This window comes from Coregonus lavaretus (genome assembly GCF_964263955.1).
Source record: "Coregonus lavaretus genome assembly, contig: HAP1_SCAFFOLD_5208, whole genome shotgun sequence".
Taxonomy (NCBI): Eukaryota; Metazoa; Chordata; class Actinopteri; order Salmoniformes; family Salmonidae; genus Coregonus; species Coregonus lavaretus.
The window spans coordinates 22,461-42,326 of NW_028163834.1; the positions used below are offsets into that span (position 1 = coordinate 22,461).

General features: G+C 44.7%; 1 protein-coding gene across 1 annotated transcript; it reads left to right on the plus strand.

Annotated features, from left to right (window-relative positions):
- Positions 1–1,372: 1,372 nt before the first annotated feature.
- Positions 1,373–19,866, plus strand: LOC311117744 (ubiquitin-like protein 3; the record flags this gene model as incomplete). The annotated part of the gene is made up of 5 exons (XM_084192665.1): positions 1,373–1,384; positions 3,993–4,101; positions 9,486–9,572; positions 14,825–14,902; positions 18,881–19,866. The coding sequence occupies 5 exons, from the start codon at positions 1,373–1,375 to the stop codon at positions 18,931–18,933; spliced, it is 339 nt and encodes a 112-aa protein (XP_084048791.1). The 3' UTR covers positions 18,934–19,866.

A 19,866-nucleotide genomic window follows, 5' to 3' on the forward strand; every position in this document is an offset into this window, starting at 1 on the left:
TTTCAGCCCTAATGCTACGCAAACAATACAGGCCTGAGGGTGTGTGTGTGCTAATGTGTGTGTGTGCAGTACATTCCACGTGTGTGTGTGTGTGTGTTTGACATTTGACTGCTTGCTGTAGAGCACATGTATCTGTGCTGTTTGTGTCCCAGTGCAGTAGCATAGATGATATTCCTGTTTGTGTCACAGTGCAGTAGGATAGATGATATTCCTGTTTGTGTTACAGTGCAGTAGAATATATGATATTCCTGTTTGTGTCACAGTGCAGTAGGATAGATGATATTCCTGTTTGTGTTCCAGTGCAGTAAGATATATGATATTCCTGTTTGTGTCACAGTGCAGTAGGATATATGATATTCCTGTTTGTGTCACAGTGAAGTAGGATAGATGATATTCCTGTTTGTGTCCCAGTGCAGTAGGATTAATGATATTCCTGTTTGCTGTCACAGTGAAGTAGGATAGATGATATTCCTGTTTGTGTCACAGTGCAGTAGAATATATGATATTCCTGTTTGTGTCACAGTGCAGTAGGATATACATTAGTTTGGGCCGGTGGCCAATAGGTTGCTGGTTCTGGTCCCCAATTTGACTTGGTGGGAGATCTGTCGACGTGCCCTTGGGCAGGGCGCTTGACCCTGGTTGCTCCTGTGGGTCGCTCTGGACGGGTGTCTGCTAAATGACTGAATGTAATATGTTGAGAAGCTTTACTGCAGGTAGAACTATAGAACACAACGTCCGATTTGGACCAAACCTCTTCTGAACAATGATTTAAGATGGAATGAATCCAAATAAATTGTCAAAAGCCACCCCACGGACACCCCCAAACTCCACATCAAGCCCACACCAATGACCGGTATATAGTATCAGTTATATATGTTTAACAAGTAGTATATAGCTGTGGCTTGGATAATTGTTTATTCAACCAATGTAATGTATTCTCAATGAATTTGGTGATGTTTTTTTCCCCCTGGTCAGAGAAATAGTCATTGAAGTTGTTAGGTTATGCGACGGGATGTACACCTGATGTTACCACGTTCTGACCACTAGGTGGTGTTTCTGCTATACAACTGACTCACTCTGTCATCCAGTTAGAGATTGCCAGTTGCACATCCAATACAAATTCACCAATATGGTTTTGATTCAGAATGAGGAAGGGGTAACCTCCCTATCAGAATGGACCAATCACCATGTTAATTGGCCACAGTTGAAGTTGGGTACTACCCAGATTATACCATTACATTTGACTTGGTCCCTGGGAAACCTATAGATGATGAGCACACGATGGTGATTGTGTGAGCCTTTGATTTTTCTAGTTTGCTGCTATGATGATGAGTACTGGATTAGAATTGCGGATGCTGTGGATGAAGAAAACATGGACATAAAGGTGAAATTCATGCATCCAACTTATCCAGCATGGTCATAATTTTGGCCAAACATACAGGACACATGTTATATACCAAAACCAAGCATCATCTGCACCATTAAGGCAATTTACCACTGCAACTGGTTGCCAAATCATTTGGGGTGTAGTGACATCACTGCCATTGAAGGTGCACTTAAGACAGAAAAGAAAGTGAAAGAGTGACATTTCTTTACAATAATACATTTACTTGTGTTTGTGCTGTAGGTGCCGTCATTCTCTTATCAAACTTTACACTGTTCTTCACAGGGATTACCTTTGTACAATTTTCAATGGAAATTCATGTTTTATTTCTCTGTCCATATTGTCCATGAGTTTTTAGTAGATAGAAAACAGCCTAATTAAAATACCATTTTTTTCACAACACAATCAATCAAATATATTTATAAAGCCCTTTTTACATCCGCAGATATCACAAAGTGCTTATACAAAAACCCAGCCTAAAAAACTGCCAGCAGTTTGACTGAATTGCACAATAATTATACATTTATGGATTTTTTTCTGCATTGTTTTCTCTTTATTCAACCTACCTGCCACCCGCCATTCATCCACACAATATTTCATGACCCTAATCCCGCCTGCCCCACGGATATAACCACCCGTGCATCACTAGTGTGTGTGTAATGTGTCCATACACACATTAAAGGGAAGGCTTTGACCAAAATATGCTCAAATATATACAGTGAGCTCCATAATTCATTGGACAGTGACCATTATTTTGTTATTTTGGTTCTGTACTCTAGCACCTTGAATTTGAAAGGATACAATGACAATGAGGGTGAAGTGCAGACTGTCAGCTTTAATTTGAGGGTATTTTCATACATATCGGATGAACCGTTTAGAAATTATAGAAGCTTTTGTACATGGTCCCCCCCATTTTCGGGCATCAAAAGACATTGGACAGTTTAATATAATGTAGAATAAAGTAATCATTGTTAATATTTGGTCGCATATCCTTTGCATGCAATGACTGCTTGAAGTCTGCGATGCATCGACATCACCAGACGCTGGGTATCTTCCCTGGTGATGCTCTGCCAGGCCTGTACTGCAGCCATCTTCAGTTTCTGCTTGTTTCTGGGACTTATTGTCTTCAGTCTCCTCTTCAGCATGTAAAATGCTTGTTCAATTGGATTCAGATCCGGTGATTGACTCGGCCAGTCAAGGATTTTCCACTTTTTGGCCATCAAAAACCCCTTTGTTGTTCTAGCAGTATGTTTAGAGTCATTGTCTTGTTGCATGATGAAGTGCCGTCCAATGAGTTTGGAGGCATTTGGTTTTATCTGAGCAGATAAAATATTTCTGTAGACTTCAGAATTCATTGTTCTACTTCTGTCTGCAGTCACATCATCGATGAAGACAAGTGAGCCTGTTCCACTGGCAGCCATACAGGCCCAAGCCATAACACGCCCTCCACCATGTTTCACGGATGAGGTGGTATGCTTTGGATCATGGGCATTTCTTTTTTTTTCTCCACACTTTCCTCTTTCCATCACTCTGGTACATGTTCATCTTTGTCTCATCTGTCCACAATACTTTTTTTCCAGAACTCTTGGGGCTCTTTTAGGTGCTTTTTATCAAACTGTAATCTGGCCTTTCTGTTCTTCAGGCTTATCAGTGGTTTGCATCTTGTAGTGTTACCCTCTGTAGTCCTGCTGGTGTAGTCTTCTACGTATGGTAGACTTTGACACATCTACACCTGCATCCAGGACAGTGTTTTTGATCTGTTTGGCTGTTGTCAGGGGGGGTTTCTTCACCATAGAGAGTATTCTCCGGTCATCCACTACAGTGGTCTTCCTCGGTCTACCGGGTCTTTTGACATAATTGAGTTCACCGGTTGTTTTTTTCTTGTTAATGATGAACCAAACTGTTGACTTGGGCATGGCCAGGGTTTTTGCAATGTTCCTGATTGATTGATTTTCATTTCTGAGCCTTATGACGGCCAGCTTCATTTGCATCGACACTGCTGTTGTCACACCCCAACAACAACCTTCAAAGGCAATAGCAAAGTCTAGAATCAATACTATTAATCAATAGCTCTCCTGCATTCACTAACGACACAAATGAATACACCTGCCTAACGACACACATCTGTGAAGCCAATTTAACAAATACTTGTAGTACCTTAAAATGGGGGGACCATGTACAAAAGGTGCTGTCATTTCTAAACGGTTAATCCGATATGTATGAAAATACCCTCAAATTAAAGCTGACAGTCTGCACTTCACCCTCATTGTCAAACTCAAAGTGCTAGAGTACAGAACCAAAATAACAAAAAAATGGTCACTGTCCAATGAATTATGGAGCTCACTGTATATATTTTTAATCTCTTCTCTCATCCCTTACTTAGATTGAAACCTTTTTGACGCGGTTGCTAGGTGTTGGGTTAAGGTTGCTACGCTATCACTTTCCATTGGGAGAGCTTGTCTCCATGCTTTTCTATACCAAGACCCTCATGGCCTATCTGATGGCCTCATGGACGCCATCCCACTTCTCACACTGTGTCTTGTTCTTTGTTGTGTGTGTGTGTGTGTATAGCAGCTACTAACCCCTCCTCTCCCCTTGTGTGTTTCAGATTAACCTGCGTCTCATCCTGGTCAGTGGGAAGACGAAAGAGTTCCTGTTCTCTCCCAATGACTCGGCCGCAGACATCGCCAAACACGTCTACGATAACTGGCCAATGGGTGAGTGACACCTCACAGACACACATTACAACTGGAGGCTGGTGGAGGGAGGATCGGCTATATTCAATTCCAGCCATTGCAATGAGCCTGTCTTAAAGTGACACCAGCCACTACTGGTACATACAGTATAACTACTGGTATATATGATACCTCATCCAGTATAACACTACTGGTACATGTGATACCTCATACAGTATAACTACTGGTACATATGATACCTCATCCAGTATAACACTACTGGTACATATGATACCTCATCCAGTATAACACTACTGGTACATATGATACCTCATACAGTATAACTACTGGTACATATGATACCTCATCCAGTATAACACTACTGGTACATATGATACCTCATCCAGTATAACACTACTGGTATATATGATACCTCATCCAGTATAACACTACTGGTACATATGATACCTCATCCAGTATAACACTACTGGTATATATGATACCTCATCCAGTATAACACTACTGGTACATATGATACCTCATCCAGTATAACTACTGGTACATATGATACCTCATCCAGTATAACACTACTGGTATATATGATACCTCATCCAGTATAACACTACTGGTACATATGATACCTCATCCAGTATAACTACTGGTACATATGATACCTCATCCAGTATAACACTACTGGTACATGTGATACCTCATCCAGTATAACACTACTGGTATATATGATACCTCATCCAGTATAACACTACTGGTACATGTGATACCTCATCCAGTATAACACTACTGGTATATATGATACCTCATCCAGTATAACACTACTGGTATATATGATACCTCATCCAGTATAACACTACTGGTACATGTGATACCTCATCCAGTATAACACTACTGGTATATATGATACCTCATCCAGTATAACACTACTGGTACATATGATACCTCATCCAGTATAACTACTGGTACATATGATACCTCATCCAGTATAACACTACTGGTACATGTGATACCTCATCCAGTATAACACTACTGGTACATATGATACCTCATCCAGTATAACTACTGGTACATATGATACCTCATCCAGTATAACACTACTGGTACATGTGATACCTCATCCAGTATAACACTACTGGTACATGTGATACCTCATACAGTATAACTACTGGTACATATGATACCTCATCCAGTATAACACTACTGGTACATATGATACCTCATCCAGTATAACACTACTGGTACATATGATACCTCATCCAGTATAACACTACTGGTACATATGATACCTCATACAGTATAACTACTGGTACATATGATACCTCATCCAGTATAACACTACTGGTACATATGATACCTCATCCAGTATAACACTACTGGTATATATGATACCTCATCCAGTATAACACTACTGGTACATATGATACCTCATCCAGTATAACACTACTGGTATATATGATACCTCATCCAGTATAACACTACTGGTACATATGATACCTCATCCAGTATAACACTACTGGTATATATGATACCTCATCCAGTATAACACTACTGGTACATGTGATACCTCATCCAGTATAACACTACTGGTATATATGATACCTCATCCAGTATAACACTACTGGTACATATGATACCTCATCCAGTATAACTACTGGTACATATGATACCTCATCCAGTATAACACTACTGGTACATGTGATACCTCATCCAGTATAACACTACTGGTACATATGATACCTCATCCAGTATAACTACTGGTACATATGATACCTCATCCAGTATAACACTACTGGTACATGTGATACCTCATCCAGTATAACACTACTGGTACATGTGATACCTCATCCAGTATAACACTACTGGTACATATGATACCTCATCCAGTATAACACTACTGGTACATATGATACCTCATCCAGTATAACACTACTGGTACATATGATACCTCATCCAGTATAACTACTGGTACATATGATACCTCATCCAGTATAACACTACTGGTACATGTGATACCTCATCCAGTATAACACTACTGGTACATATGATACCTCATCCAGTATAACACTACTGGTACATATGATACCTCATCCAGTATAACACTACTGGTACATATGATACCTCATCCAGTATAACTACTGGTACATATGATACCTCATCCAGTATAACACTACTGGTACATATGATACCTCATCCAGTATAACACTACTGGTACATGTGATACCTCATCCAGTACAATACAAACAGGGAAGATGGAGGAACTCTGGTGGGAATGATGGGGTCATGTTACAGATCCTGGATCATACGCACACACCTAAACACTAACATGTTACAGATCCTGGATCATACGCACACACCTAAACACTAACATGTTACAGACCCTGGATCATACGCACACACCTAAACACTAACATGTTACAGATCCTGGATCATACGCACACACCTAAACACTAACATGTTACAGATCCTGGATCATACGCACACACCTAAACACTAACATGTTACAGATCCTGGATCATACGCACACACCTAAACACTAACATGTTACAGACCCTGGATCATACGCACACACCTAAACACTAACATGTTACAGATCCTGGATCATACGCACACACCTAAACACTAACATGTTACAGATCCTGGATCATACGCACACACCTAAACACTAACATGTTACAGATCCTGGATCATACGCACACACCTAAACACTAACATGTTACAGATCCTGGATCATACGCACACACCTAAACACTAACATGTTACAGACCCTGGATCATACGCACACACCTAAACACTAACATGTTACAGATCCTGGATCATACGCACACACCTAAACACTAACATGTTACAGATCCTGGATCATACGCACACACCTAAACACTAACATGTTACAGACCCTGGATCATACGCACACACCTAAACACTAACATGTTACAGATCCTGGATCATACGCACACACCTAAACACTAACATGTTACAGAACCTGGATCATACGCACACACCTAAACACTAACATGTTACAGATCCTGGATCATACGCACACACCTAAACACTAACATGTTACAGACCCTGGATCATACGCACACACCTAAACACTAACATGTTACAGATCCTGGATCATACGCACACACCTAAACACTAACATGTTACAGACCCTGGATCATACGCACACACCTAAACACTAACATGTTACAGATCCTGGATCATACGCACACACCTAAACACTAACATGTTACAGAACCTGGATCATACGCACACACCTAAACACTAACATGTTACAGATCCTGGATCATACGCACACACCTAAACACTAACATGTTACAGATCCTGGATCATACGCACACACCTAAACACTAACATGTTACAGAACCTGGATCATACGCACACACCTAAACACTAACATGTTACAGACCCTGGATCATACGCACACACCTAAACACTAACATGTTACAGACCCTGGATCATACGCACACACCTAAACACTAACATGTTACAGATCCTGGATCATACGCACACACCTAAACACTAACATGTTACAGACCCTGGATCATACGCACACACCTAAACACTAACATGTTACAGACCCTGGATCATACGCACACACCTAAACACTAACATGTTACAGACCCTGGATCATACGCACACACCTAAACACTAACATGTTACAGATCCTGGATCATACGCACACACCTAAACACTAACATGTTACAGATCCTGGATCATACGCACACACCTAAACACTAACATGTTACAGACCCTGGATCATACGCACACACCTAAACACTAACATGTTACAGACCCTGGATCATACGCACACACCTAAACACTAACATGTTACAGAACCTGGATCATACGCACACACCTAAACACTAACATGTTACAGACCCTGGATCATACGCACACACCTAAACACTAACATGTTACAGATCCTGGATCATACGCACACACCTAAACACTAACATGTTACAGACCCTGGATCATACGCACACACCTAAACACTAACATGTTACAGACCCTGGATCATACGCACACACCTAAACACTAACATGTTACAGATCCTGGATCATACGCACACACCTAAACACTAACATGTTACAGATCCTGGATCATACGCACACACCTAAACACTAACATGTTACAGATCCTGGATCATACGCACACACCTAAACACTAACATGTTACAGACCCTGGATCATACGCACACACCTAAACACTAACATGTTACAGACCCTGGATCATACGCACACACCTAAACACTAACATGTTACAGATCCTGGATCATACGCACACACCTAAACACTAACATGTTACAGATCCTGGATCATACGCACACACCTAAACACTAACATGTTACAGACCCTGGATCATACGCACACACCTAAACACTAACATGTTACAGATCCTGGATCATACGCACACACCTAAACACTAACATGTTACAGACCCTGGATCATACGCACACACCTAAACACTAACATGTTACAGACCCTGGATCATACGCACACACCTAAACACTAACATGTTACAGATCCTGGATCATACGCACACACCTAAACACTAACATGTTACAGATCCTGGATCATACGCACACACCTAAACACTAACATGTTACAGATCCTGGATCATACGCACACACCTAAACACTAACATGTTACAGATCCTGGATCATACGCACACACCTAAACACTAACATGTTACAGACCCTGGATCATACGCACACACCTAAACACTAACATGTTACAGATCCTGGATCATACGCACACACCTAAACACTAACATGTTACAGATCCTGGATCATACGCACACACCTAAACACTAACATGTTACAGATCCTGGATCATACGCACACACCTAAACACTAACATGTTACAGATCCTGGATCATACGCACACACCTAAACACTAACATGTTACAGACCCTGGATCATACGCACACACCTAAACACTAACATGTTACAGATCCTGGATCATACGCACACACCTAAACACTAACATGTTACAGACCCTGGATCATACGCACACACCTAAACACTAACATGTTACAGACCCTGGATCATACGCACACACCTAAACACTAACATGTTACAGACCCTGGATCATACGCACACACCTAAACACTAACATGTTAACTGGCATGGTTTGTGAGGTGTGGGTGGGTTTGGACATGTGGTGTACTCCAGAACCTTTTCTCTCTCTACATCTCTCTCACGAGACATAATCACATGAAACAGAGGAACGATAATGGAGAAATGATCATGTTGTGGTTTATGATGACGGACATGATGACGGTGATGGTGATTATGATGACAGATAATGATGTTGTTGGTGGTGATGACGGTGATAATGTTGTTGTTGGTGGTGATGATGATGGTGTTGTTGTTGGTGTTGGTTATGATGGTGATCTTAATCTCTCTACAGACTGGGAGGAGGAACAGGTCAGCAGTCCTAACATCCTGAGGCTTATCTACCAGGGCCGCTTTCTACATGGAAATGTCACGCTAGGAGGTGAGAACACACACACTCACACACATTTACACACACACACTTACACACACACACACACAGTCAAAATCAGTCAATTTAAATAAATTCATTAGGCCCTAATCTATGGATTTCACATGACTGGGAATACAGATATGTATCTGTTGGTCACAGATACCTTTAAAAAAAAGGTAGGGTCGTGGATCAGAAAACCAGTCAGTATCTGGTGTGACCACCATTTGCCTCGCGACACAGGCTGTTGATTGTGGCCTGTGGAATGTTGTCCCACTCCTCTTCAATGGCTGTGCGAAGTTGCTGGATATTGTCGGGAACTGGAACACGCTGTCGTACATGTCGATCCAGAGCATTTCAAACATGCTTAATGGGTGACATGTCTGGTGAGTATGCAGGCCATGGAAGAACTGGGACATTTTCAGTAGGTGGCTTATGGTAGAGAAATGAACATTACATTCTCTGGGAACAGCTCTGGTGGACATTCCTGCAGTCAACATGCCAATTGCACGCTCCCTTAAAACTTGAGACATCTGTGGCATTGTGCTATGTGACAAAACTGCATTTTAGAGTGGCTGAGTGAATGATCATGCTGTTTAATCAGCTTCTTGATATGCCACACCTGTCAGGTGGATGGATTATCTTGACAAAGGAGAAATGCTCACTAACAGGGATGTAAACAAATTTGTGCACCAAATTTGAGAGAAATACGTTTTTTTGTACGTATAGAAAACTTCTGGGATCTTTTATTTCAGCTCATGAAACACTTTACATGTTGCGTTGATATTTTTGTTCAGTATAGTTGACAGTTCTTTAGTGTTGTGTATGGTTAATGGGGATAACTGTAGTCATAACCCTTTTAGAGTTATCATTATCACCATTATCTAGCTCATAAAACCAAATGGTACCCTATTCCCTATGTAGTGCACTACCATAGGGATCTGGTCAAAGTAGTGCACTATGTAGGGAATAGGGTGCCATTTGGGACGCAACCATAGACATTTGAATCCTCTTACACTCAGGCCAATATTCCCATCGAAAGGATAATGCCCCAAAATTCCTGACATAAACATTCTTAGTTCAGAGAGGCTGAGGATTTGAGATATGGGTGTTCTGGGATTTGTGGTTGTTGGAATCCCAGCCCGGTCTCATAGACTAAACGTAACATAGTAAATGTAAAAACTGTTGGTATCTTATGTATGTTACGTTTGGTATGGTTACATAAGGCAGATGATTAATTAAGGGCAAAAACGAAAGTAGGGTGGATGGGTGGGGGTATAACGCAAACGTTATACACGTCTAGCAACCCAAAGGATCCGAGTTTGAATCCCATCACAAACAACTTCAACATTTTAGCTAATTAGCAAATGTTGAACTACTTACAAATGTTTAGCTACTTTGCATCTACTTAGCATGTTAGCTAAGCCTAACTCTAACCTTAACCCTTTCAGCTAACCCTTCCCATACCCCTAACCTAAACCCTTTAACCTAACTCTTAAACTTAACCCTAACCGTAACCCTAATGCCTAGCCTAGCTAATGTTAGCCAGCTAGCTAACGTTAGCCACCTAGCTAGAATTCGTAACATATCATACATTTTTCAAATTCATAACATATTGTACATTTAGCAAATTCATAACATATAATACAAATTGTAATTCATATCATAGAAAATAAGTGATAGACCTCCACAAATTAATACAAACCATATGAACTGTAACAATGGAGTGTCCCGGATTTACGTACAGAATAATACAAAATGCTCTGAGACCAGGTTGGGAATCCACGGAATACTAACCTAGCCTGGGATATGAAGAGGGATTGGAACAGGAGTAAAGACGGATAGAGTGGCAGGGATCTGGTCCATCAATGTTTAACACATCACTTCACTATAGCTTTTATGTGTTAGTACACTTCTCTTCTATATATGATGTCCAGTGGTGGAAAAAGTACCCAATTGTCATACTTGAGTAAAAGTAAAGGTAACGTAATAGAAAATGACTCAAGTAAAAGTGAAAGTCACCCAGTAAAATACTACTTGAGTAAAAGTCTAAAAGTATTTGGTTTTAAATATACTTAAGTATCAAAAGTACATATCAATGCTAAAAATGTGCTCCTGAGTGGCGCAGTGGTCTAAGGCACTGCATCGCAGTGCTAACTGTGCCACTAGATCCTGGTTCGAATCCAGGCTCTGTCGCAGCCGGTCGCGACCGGGAGACTCATGGGCGGCGCACAATTGGCCCAGCGTCGTCCAGGGTAGGGGAGGGAATGGCCGGCAGGGATGTAGCTCAGTTGATAGAGCATGGCGTTTGCATCGCCAGGGTTGTGGGTTCGATTTCCATGGGGGGCCAGTATAAAAAAATAAAATAATGTATTCACTAACTGTAAGTGGCTCTGGATAAGAGCGTCTGCTAAATGACTAAAAAAAAATACAAAAAAAAATATATATACTTAAGTATCAAAAGTAAAAGTATGAATAATTTCAAAGTCCTTATATTAAGCAAACCAGATGGTGCCATTTTCTTGTTTTTTAAATTTACGGAATAGCCAGGGGCACACTCCAACACTGAGACATAATTTACAAACGAAGCATGTGTGTTTAGTGAGTCTGCCAGATCAGAGGCAGTAGGGATGACCACGTGTTCTCTTGATAATTGTTTGAATTGGATCAGAAAACCAGTCAGTATCTGGTGTGACCACCATTTGCCTCGCAACACAGGCTGTTGATTGTGGCCTGTGGAATGTTGTCCCACTCCTCTTCAATGGCTGTGAGAAGTTGCTGGATATTGTCGGGAACTGGAACACGCTGTAGTACACGTCGATCCAGAGCATCCCAAACATGATCAATGGGTGTCATGTCGGGTGAGTATGCAGGCCATGGAAGAACTGGGATATTTTCAGCTTTCAGTAATTGCGTACAGATCCTTGTGACATGGTGCCATGCATTATCATGCTGAAACATGAGGTGATGGTGGCGGATGAATAGCACGACACCCACAGTTTCATCAGCTGTCCGGTTAAGAAGCCGGATGTGGAGGTCCTGGGCTGGCGGGTTACACGTGGTCTGCGGTTGTGAGGCCGGTTGGACGTACTGCCAAATTCTCTAAAAACAACGTTGGAGGCGGCTTATGGTAGAGAAATGAACATTAAATTATCTGGGAACAGCTCTGATGGACATTCCTGCAGTCAACATGCCAATTGCACGCTCCCTTAAAACTTGAGACATCTGTGGCATTGTGCTGTGTGACAAAACTGCACATTTTAGAGTGGCCTTTTTATTGTCCCCAGCACAAGGTGCACCTGTGTAATGATCATTATGTTTAATCAGCTTCTTGATATGCCACACCTGTCAGGTGGATGGATTATCTTGACAAAGGAGAAATGCTCACTAACAGGGATGTAAACAAATTTGTGCACCAAATTTGAGAGAAATACGTTTTTTTGTACGTATAGAAAACTTCTGGGATCTTTTATTTCAGCTCATGAAACACTTTACATGTTGCGTTGATATTTTTGTTCAGTATAGTTGACAGTGCTTTAGTGTTGTGTTTGGTTAATGGGGATAACTGTAGTCATAACCCTTTTAGAGTTATCATTATCACCATTATCTAGCTCATAAAACCAAATGGTACCCTATTCCCTATGTAGTGCACTACCATAGGGATCTGGTCAAAGTAGTGCACTATGTAGGGAATAGGGTGCCATAGCTTTCACCTGGATTCCCCTGGTCAGTCTGTCATGGAAAGAGCATGTGTTCTTAATGTTTTGTAAACTCAGTACTACTTAAGTTGTTTTTTAGGGGTATCTTTACTTTACTTTACTATTTATATTTTTGACTACTTTTACTTTTACTTCACTACATTCCTAAAGAAAATTATTTACTTTTCACTCCATACATTTTCCCTGACACCCAAAAGTACTCGTTACAGTATGAATGCTTAGCAGGACAGGAAAAGGGTCCAATTCACACAATTATCAAGAGAACATCCCTGGTCAATCTCTACTGCCTCTGATCTGGTGGATCAGCATATGTGGGGACTCCTTCAAGGCTGTTGGAAAAGCATTGCAGGTGAAGCTGGTTGAGAGAATGCAGAGAGTGGACAAAGCTCCTCCGCACACTCCACTGGCTTCCAGTTGAAGCTCGCATCTGTTACAAGACCATGGTGCTTGCCTATGGAGCTGTGAGGGGAACGGCACCTCCGTACCTTCAGGCTCTGATCAGTCCCTACACCCAAACGAGGGCATTGCGTTCATCCACCTCTGGCCTGCTGGCTCCCCTTCCTCTGCGGAAGCATAGTTCCCGCTCAGCCCAGTCAAAACTGTTCGCTGCTCTGGCACCCCAATGGTGGAACAAGCTCCCTCACGACGCCAGGACAGCGGAGTCACTCACCACCTTCCGGAGACATTTGAAACCCCACCTCTTTAAGGAATACCTGGGATAGGATAAAGTAATCCTTCTACCCCCCCCCCCCCCCCCCCCCCCCCCCCCTAAAAAAATAATAATAAATAAAATAAAATAATTAAAATAATTAAAAATTTGTGAAGTGGTTATCCCACTGGCTATATGGTGAATGCACCAATTTGTAAGTCGCTCTGGATAATAGCGTCTGCTAAATGACGTAAATGTAAATGTAAATGTCATCAAGGCAAAGGGTGGCTACTTTGAAGAATCTCAAATATAAAATATATTTTGAATTGTTTAACACTTTTTGGGTTACTACATGATTCCATATGTGTTATTTCATAGTTTTGATATCTTCACTATTATTCTACAATGTAGAAAATAGTAAAAATAAAGAAAAACCCTGGAATGAGTAGGTGTGTCCAAACTCAATATTAGGAAGGTGTTCTTAATGTTTGGTATACTCAGTGGACTGTATGCATCTCTTGCTCTCGTTCCCTCTCTCTCTCTCGCTCTCTCCATCTCTTTCTATTGCTTTTGCCCACTTCCTCTCTCTCCATCTCTCTCTCTCCCTCTGTCTCTCTCTCGCTGTCTCTCTCACGCTGTCTCTCTCTCTGTCTCTCTCTCCTGTCTCTCCTCTCTCTTGGTTGTGTTGTGTATTCTATGTTAGATCAGTCAGATGATGGTAGTTATGATGATATATTTGCTTTGTCCGGTAACTAACCACTTTATTTCCCCCTCTTTCTTTTTCTCTTCTCTTCTACTCTCTCTCTCTCTCTCTCTCTCTCTCTCTCTCTCTCTCGCTCTCTCTCTCTCTCTCTCTCTCTCTCGCTCCCTCCCCTCTTCCTCTCTCTCTCTCTCAGCTCTCAAACTGCCTCTGGGGAAAACCACAGTGATGCATTTAGTGGCCAGAGAGACGTTGCCTGAGCCAAACTCCCAAGGTAACCCGCTTTTCATTTATCCCACCTTCCAGACATTCATTCATCCCTTGTTCCTCCCCCTCACTGGGACTTTCACACACTAAAACACAGTAATACATGGTACTTTTACTGTAGACGATGGTAGTACAGTTATTACAGTTGTTCCTAATGATGCACGATGAATACTTCTAACCTATTACCAATACTATACAGTCTAGTAATACATTTGTGTTTCAGTAAGCCTATATAACACTATTTAAATAATGACAGATGGTTGTTTTTGTTGCAATTCAACATTTGAGCTGAAGCTCTTGTTAGACTTGCCTTTAGACTTTTGCATCCCAACATTGTCTTGTGAAAAAAGGGTTGATTTCTCAACAATATTGCTACTATGTAGTTAAACAGTATCAGGGTCCTGACCGTGTCCTGACCGTGTCCTGACTGTTTGACCGCATCATGACTGTGTTTGACTGTTTGACCGCATCCTGACTGTGTCCTGACTGTGTTTGACTGTGTCCTGACCGTGTCCTGACCGCATCCTGACTTTGTCCTGACCGTGTCCTGACCGTGTCCTGACCGCGTCCTGACTGTGTTTGACTGTTTGACTCTCTGACCGCGTCCTGATCGTGTCCTGACTGTCTCCTGACCGTGTTCTGACCGTGTCCTGACCGTGTCCTGACCGCGTCCTGACTGTGTCCTGACTGTGTCCTGACTGTGTCCTGACTGTGTCCTGACCGTGTCCTGACCGTGTCCTGACCGTGTCCTGACTGTGTTTGACTGTTTGACTCTCTGACCGCGTCCTGATCGTGTCCTAACTGTGTCCTGACTGTGTCCTGACCGTGTCCTGACCGTGTCCTGACCGCATCCTGACTGTGTCCTGACTGTGTTTGACTGTTTGACTCTCTGACGCGTCCTGATCGTGTCCTGACTGTGTCCTGACTGTGTCCTGACCGTGTCCTGACCGTGTCCTGACCGTGTCCTGACCGTGTCCTGACCGTGTCCTGACCGCGTCCTGACTGTGTCCTGACCGTGTCCTGACTATGTCCTGACTGTGTCCTGACCGTGTCCTGACTGTGTCCTGACTGTGTCCTGACCGTGTCCTGACTGTGTCCTGACTGTGTCCTGACTGTGTCCTGACTGCGTCCTGACCGCGTCCTCACCGCGTCCTGACCGTGTCCTGACCGCGTCCTGACCGTGTCCTGACTGTGTCCTGAACGCGTCCTGCCGCGCCCTGAACGCGTCCTGACCGCGTCCTGACTGTGTCCTGACTGTGTCCTGACTGTGTCCTGACCGTGTCCTGACTATGTTTGACTGTGTCCTGCCTGTGTCCTGACCGTGTCCTGACCGTGTCCTGACTGTGTCCTGACTGTGTCCTGACTGTGTCCTGACTGCGTCCTGACCGCGTCCTGACCGCGTCCTGACCGCGTCCTGACTGTGTCCTGACTGTGTCCTGACTGTGTCCTGACCGTGTCCTGACTGTGTCCTGACCGTGTCCTGACTGTGTTTGACTGTTTGACTCTCTGACCGCGTCCTGACCGCGTCCTGACTGTGTTTGACTGTTTGACTCTCTGACGCATCCAGACCGCGTCCTGACTGTGTTTGACTGTTTGACTCTCTGACGCGTCCTGACTGTGTCCTGACTGTGTCCTGACCGCATCCTTATCGCGTCCTGACCGTGTCCTGACTGTGTCCTGACCGCGTCCTGACCGTGTCCTGACTGTGTCCTGACTGTGTCCTGACCGCGTCCTGACCGTGTCCTGACTGTGTCCTGACCGCGTCCTGACCGCGTCCTGACTGTGTTTGACTGTTTGACTCTCTGACCGCGTCCTGATCGTGTCCTAACTGTGTCCTGACTGTGTCCTGACCGTGTCCTGACCGGGTCCTGACCGCATCCTGACTGTGTCCTGACTGTGTTTGACTGTTTGACTCTCTGACGCATCCTGATCGTGTCCTTACTGTGTCCTGACTGTGTCCTGACCGCGTCCTGATCGTGTCCTGACTGTGTCCTGACCGCGTCCTGACCGTGTCCTGACCGCGTCCTGACCGTGTCCTGACTGTGTCCTGACCGTGTCCTGACTGTGTCCTGACCGCGTCCTGACCGCGTCCTGACAGTGTCCTGACTGTGTCCTGACCGTGTCCTGACTGTGTTTGACTTTTTGACCATTTCTGACTGTGTCCTGACCGTGTCCTGACCGTGTCCTGACCGTGTCCTGACTGCGTCCTGACCGCGTCCTGACCGCGTCCTGACCGTGTCCTGACCGTGTCCTGACCGCGTCCTGACCGTGTCCTGACCGTGTCCTGACCGTGTTCTGACCGTGTCCTGACTGTGTCCTGAATGTGTCCTGACCGCGTCCTGACCGCGTCTTGACCGCGTCCTGACTGTGTCCTGACTGTGTCCTGACTGTGTCCTGACTGTGTCCTGACCGTGTCCTGACCGTGTCCTGACTGTGTTTGACTTTTTGACCATTTCTGACTGTGTCCTGACTGTGTCCTGACTGTGTCCTGACCGTGTCCTGACCGTGCCCTGACTGTGTCCTGACCGTGTCCTGACCGTGTCCTGACCGCGTCCTGACCGTGTCCTGACCGCGTCCTGACCGTGTCCTGACCGCGTCCTGACCGCGTCCTGACCGCGTCCTGACCGCGTCCTGACTGTGTCCTGACCGTGTCCTGACCGCGTCCTGACTGTGTTTGACTGTTTGACTCTCTGACCGCGTCCTGACTGCGTCCTGACTGTGTCCTGACTGTGTCCTGACCGCGTCCTGACTGTGTTTGACTGTTTGACTCTCTGACCGCGTCCTGACTGCGTCCTGACCGTGTCCTGACTGTGTCCTGACCGTGTCCTGACCGCATCCCGACTGTGTCCTAACTGTGTCCTGACTGTGTCCTGACTGTGTCCTAACTGTGTCCTGACTGTGTCCTGACTGTGTCCTGACTGTGTCCTGACCGTGTCCTGACCGCGTCCTGACTGTGTTTGACTGTTTGACTCTCTGACCGCGTCCTGACTGCGTCCTGACCGTGTCCTGACTGTGTCCTGACCGTGTCCTGACCGCGTCCTGACTGTGTTTGACTGTTTGACTCTCTGACCGCGTCCTGACTGCGTCCTGACCGTGTCCTGACTGTGTCCTGACCGTGTCCTGACCGCATCCCGACTGTGTCCTGACTGTGTCCTGACTGTGTCCTGACTGTGTCCTGACCGTGTCCTGACCGTGTCCTGACCGCGTCCTGACCGTGTCCTGACCGCGTCCTGACCGTGTCCTGACCGCGTCCTGACCGCGTCCTGACCGCGTCCTGACTGTGTCCTGACCGTGTCCTGACCGCGTCCTGACTGTGTTTGACTGTTTGACTCTCTGACCGCGTCCTGACTGCGTCCTGACCGTGTCCTGACTGTGTCCTGACTGTGTCCTGACCGTGTCCTGACCGCGTCCTGACTGTGTTTGACTGTTTGACTCTCTGACCGCGTCCTGACCGCGTCCTGACCGCGTCCTGACCGTGTCCTGACCGCGTCCTGACTGTGTCCTGACTGTGTCCTGACCGTGTCCTGACCGTGTCCTGACCATGTCCTGACTGTGTCCTGACCGTGTCCTGACCGCGTCCTGACTGTGTCCTGACCGTGTCCTGACCATGTCCTGACTGTGTCCTGACTGTGTCCTGACTGTGTCCTGACCGCGTCCTGACTGTGTCCTGACTGTGTCCTGACTGTGTCCTGACTGTGTCCTGACCGTGTCCTGACTGTGTCCTGACCGCGTCCTGACCGTATCCTGACTGTGTCCTGACTGTGTCCTGACTGTGTCCTGACTGTGTCCTGACCGTGTCCTGACCGCATCCTGACCGTATCCTGACTGTGTCCTGACTGTGTCCTGACTGTGTCCTGACCGTGTCCTGACTGTGTCCTGACCGCGTCCTGACTGTGTCCTGACTGTGTTTGACTTTTTGACCATTTCTTACCATGTTCTGACCGCGTTCTGACCGCATTTGACTGTGTGTTGTGTTCCTCCTCAGGTCAGAGGAACAGAGAGAAGACTGGAGAGAGTAACTGCTGTGTCATCCTGTAAATACAAACCTCCCTCCCTCTTTCATCCCCATCCTGGATCCAACCAACACACTGTCCTGTCCTGCAGTCTCTCTAGAATTCTACTGCTACACACACACAAAACATTCTGTGTTCCTCATAGCAATACATTGCACTTGCTCATAAACTGTGTGTGTGTGTGTGTGTGTGGGCCGGTCTCTCTCACACAGACTTAACCACTAAATAAACCCACGCTCCCACCTGTCCCCCCCCCCCCCCCGACACACATAGACACACACACCCTTCGCCCACCCACTCATCCAGATGTGCTGTCTATCTCCCATAGTGCAGCAAAGCATTGATGTGCCTGATCAGAGACACACACACACACACACGCCTGTGTCCTTTTTACCTCCCACTCTAAAACTTCTGTATATGTCCTTAAATCGTACACTAGTGACAGACAGATTCACTCTTTTATTCACTCATGAAGGTTCTAGCCAATTACTAACAAACACACAAACAAACAATGTTGTTGTTTGGCCATAATATCATGTTGTTGACTGTGTTTTGACAGTCGGTCCTCTCCTCCTTTCTGACCAGGCAGTGTTTTAGATCACTCCTCTGTCAGAACCCTCATCTCCCCTTTCCCCCTGAACGGGGAGAAAAAAGACAGACAGATTCCCCTTTCCTCCTGATTGGAAAGACAGACAGATTCCCCTTTCCTCCTGATTGGAAAGACAGACAGATTCCCCTTTCCTCCTGATTGGAAAGACAGACAGATTCCCCTTTCCTCCTGATTGGAAAGACAGACAGATTCCCCTTTCCTCCTGATTGGAAAGACAGACAGATACCCCTTTCCTCCTGATTGGAAAGACAGACAGATTCCCCTTTCCTCCTGATTGGAAAGACAGACAGATTCCCCTTTCCTCCTGATTGGAAAGACAGACAGATACCCCTTTCCTCCTGATTGGAA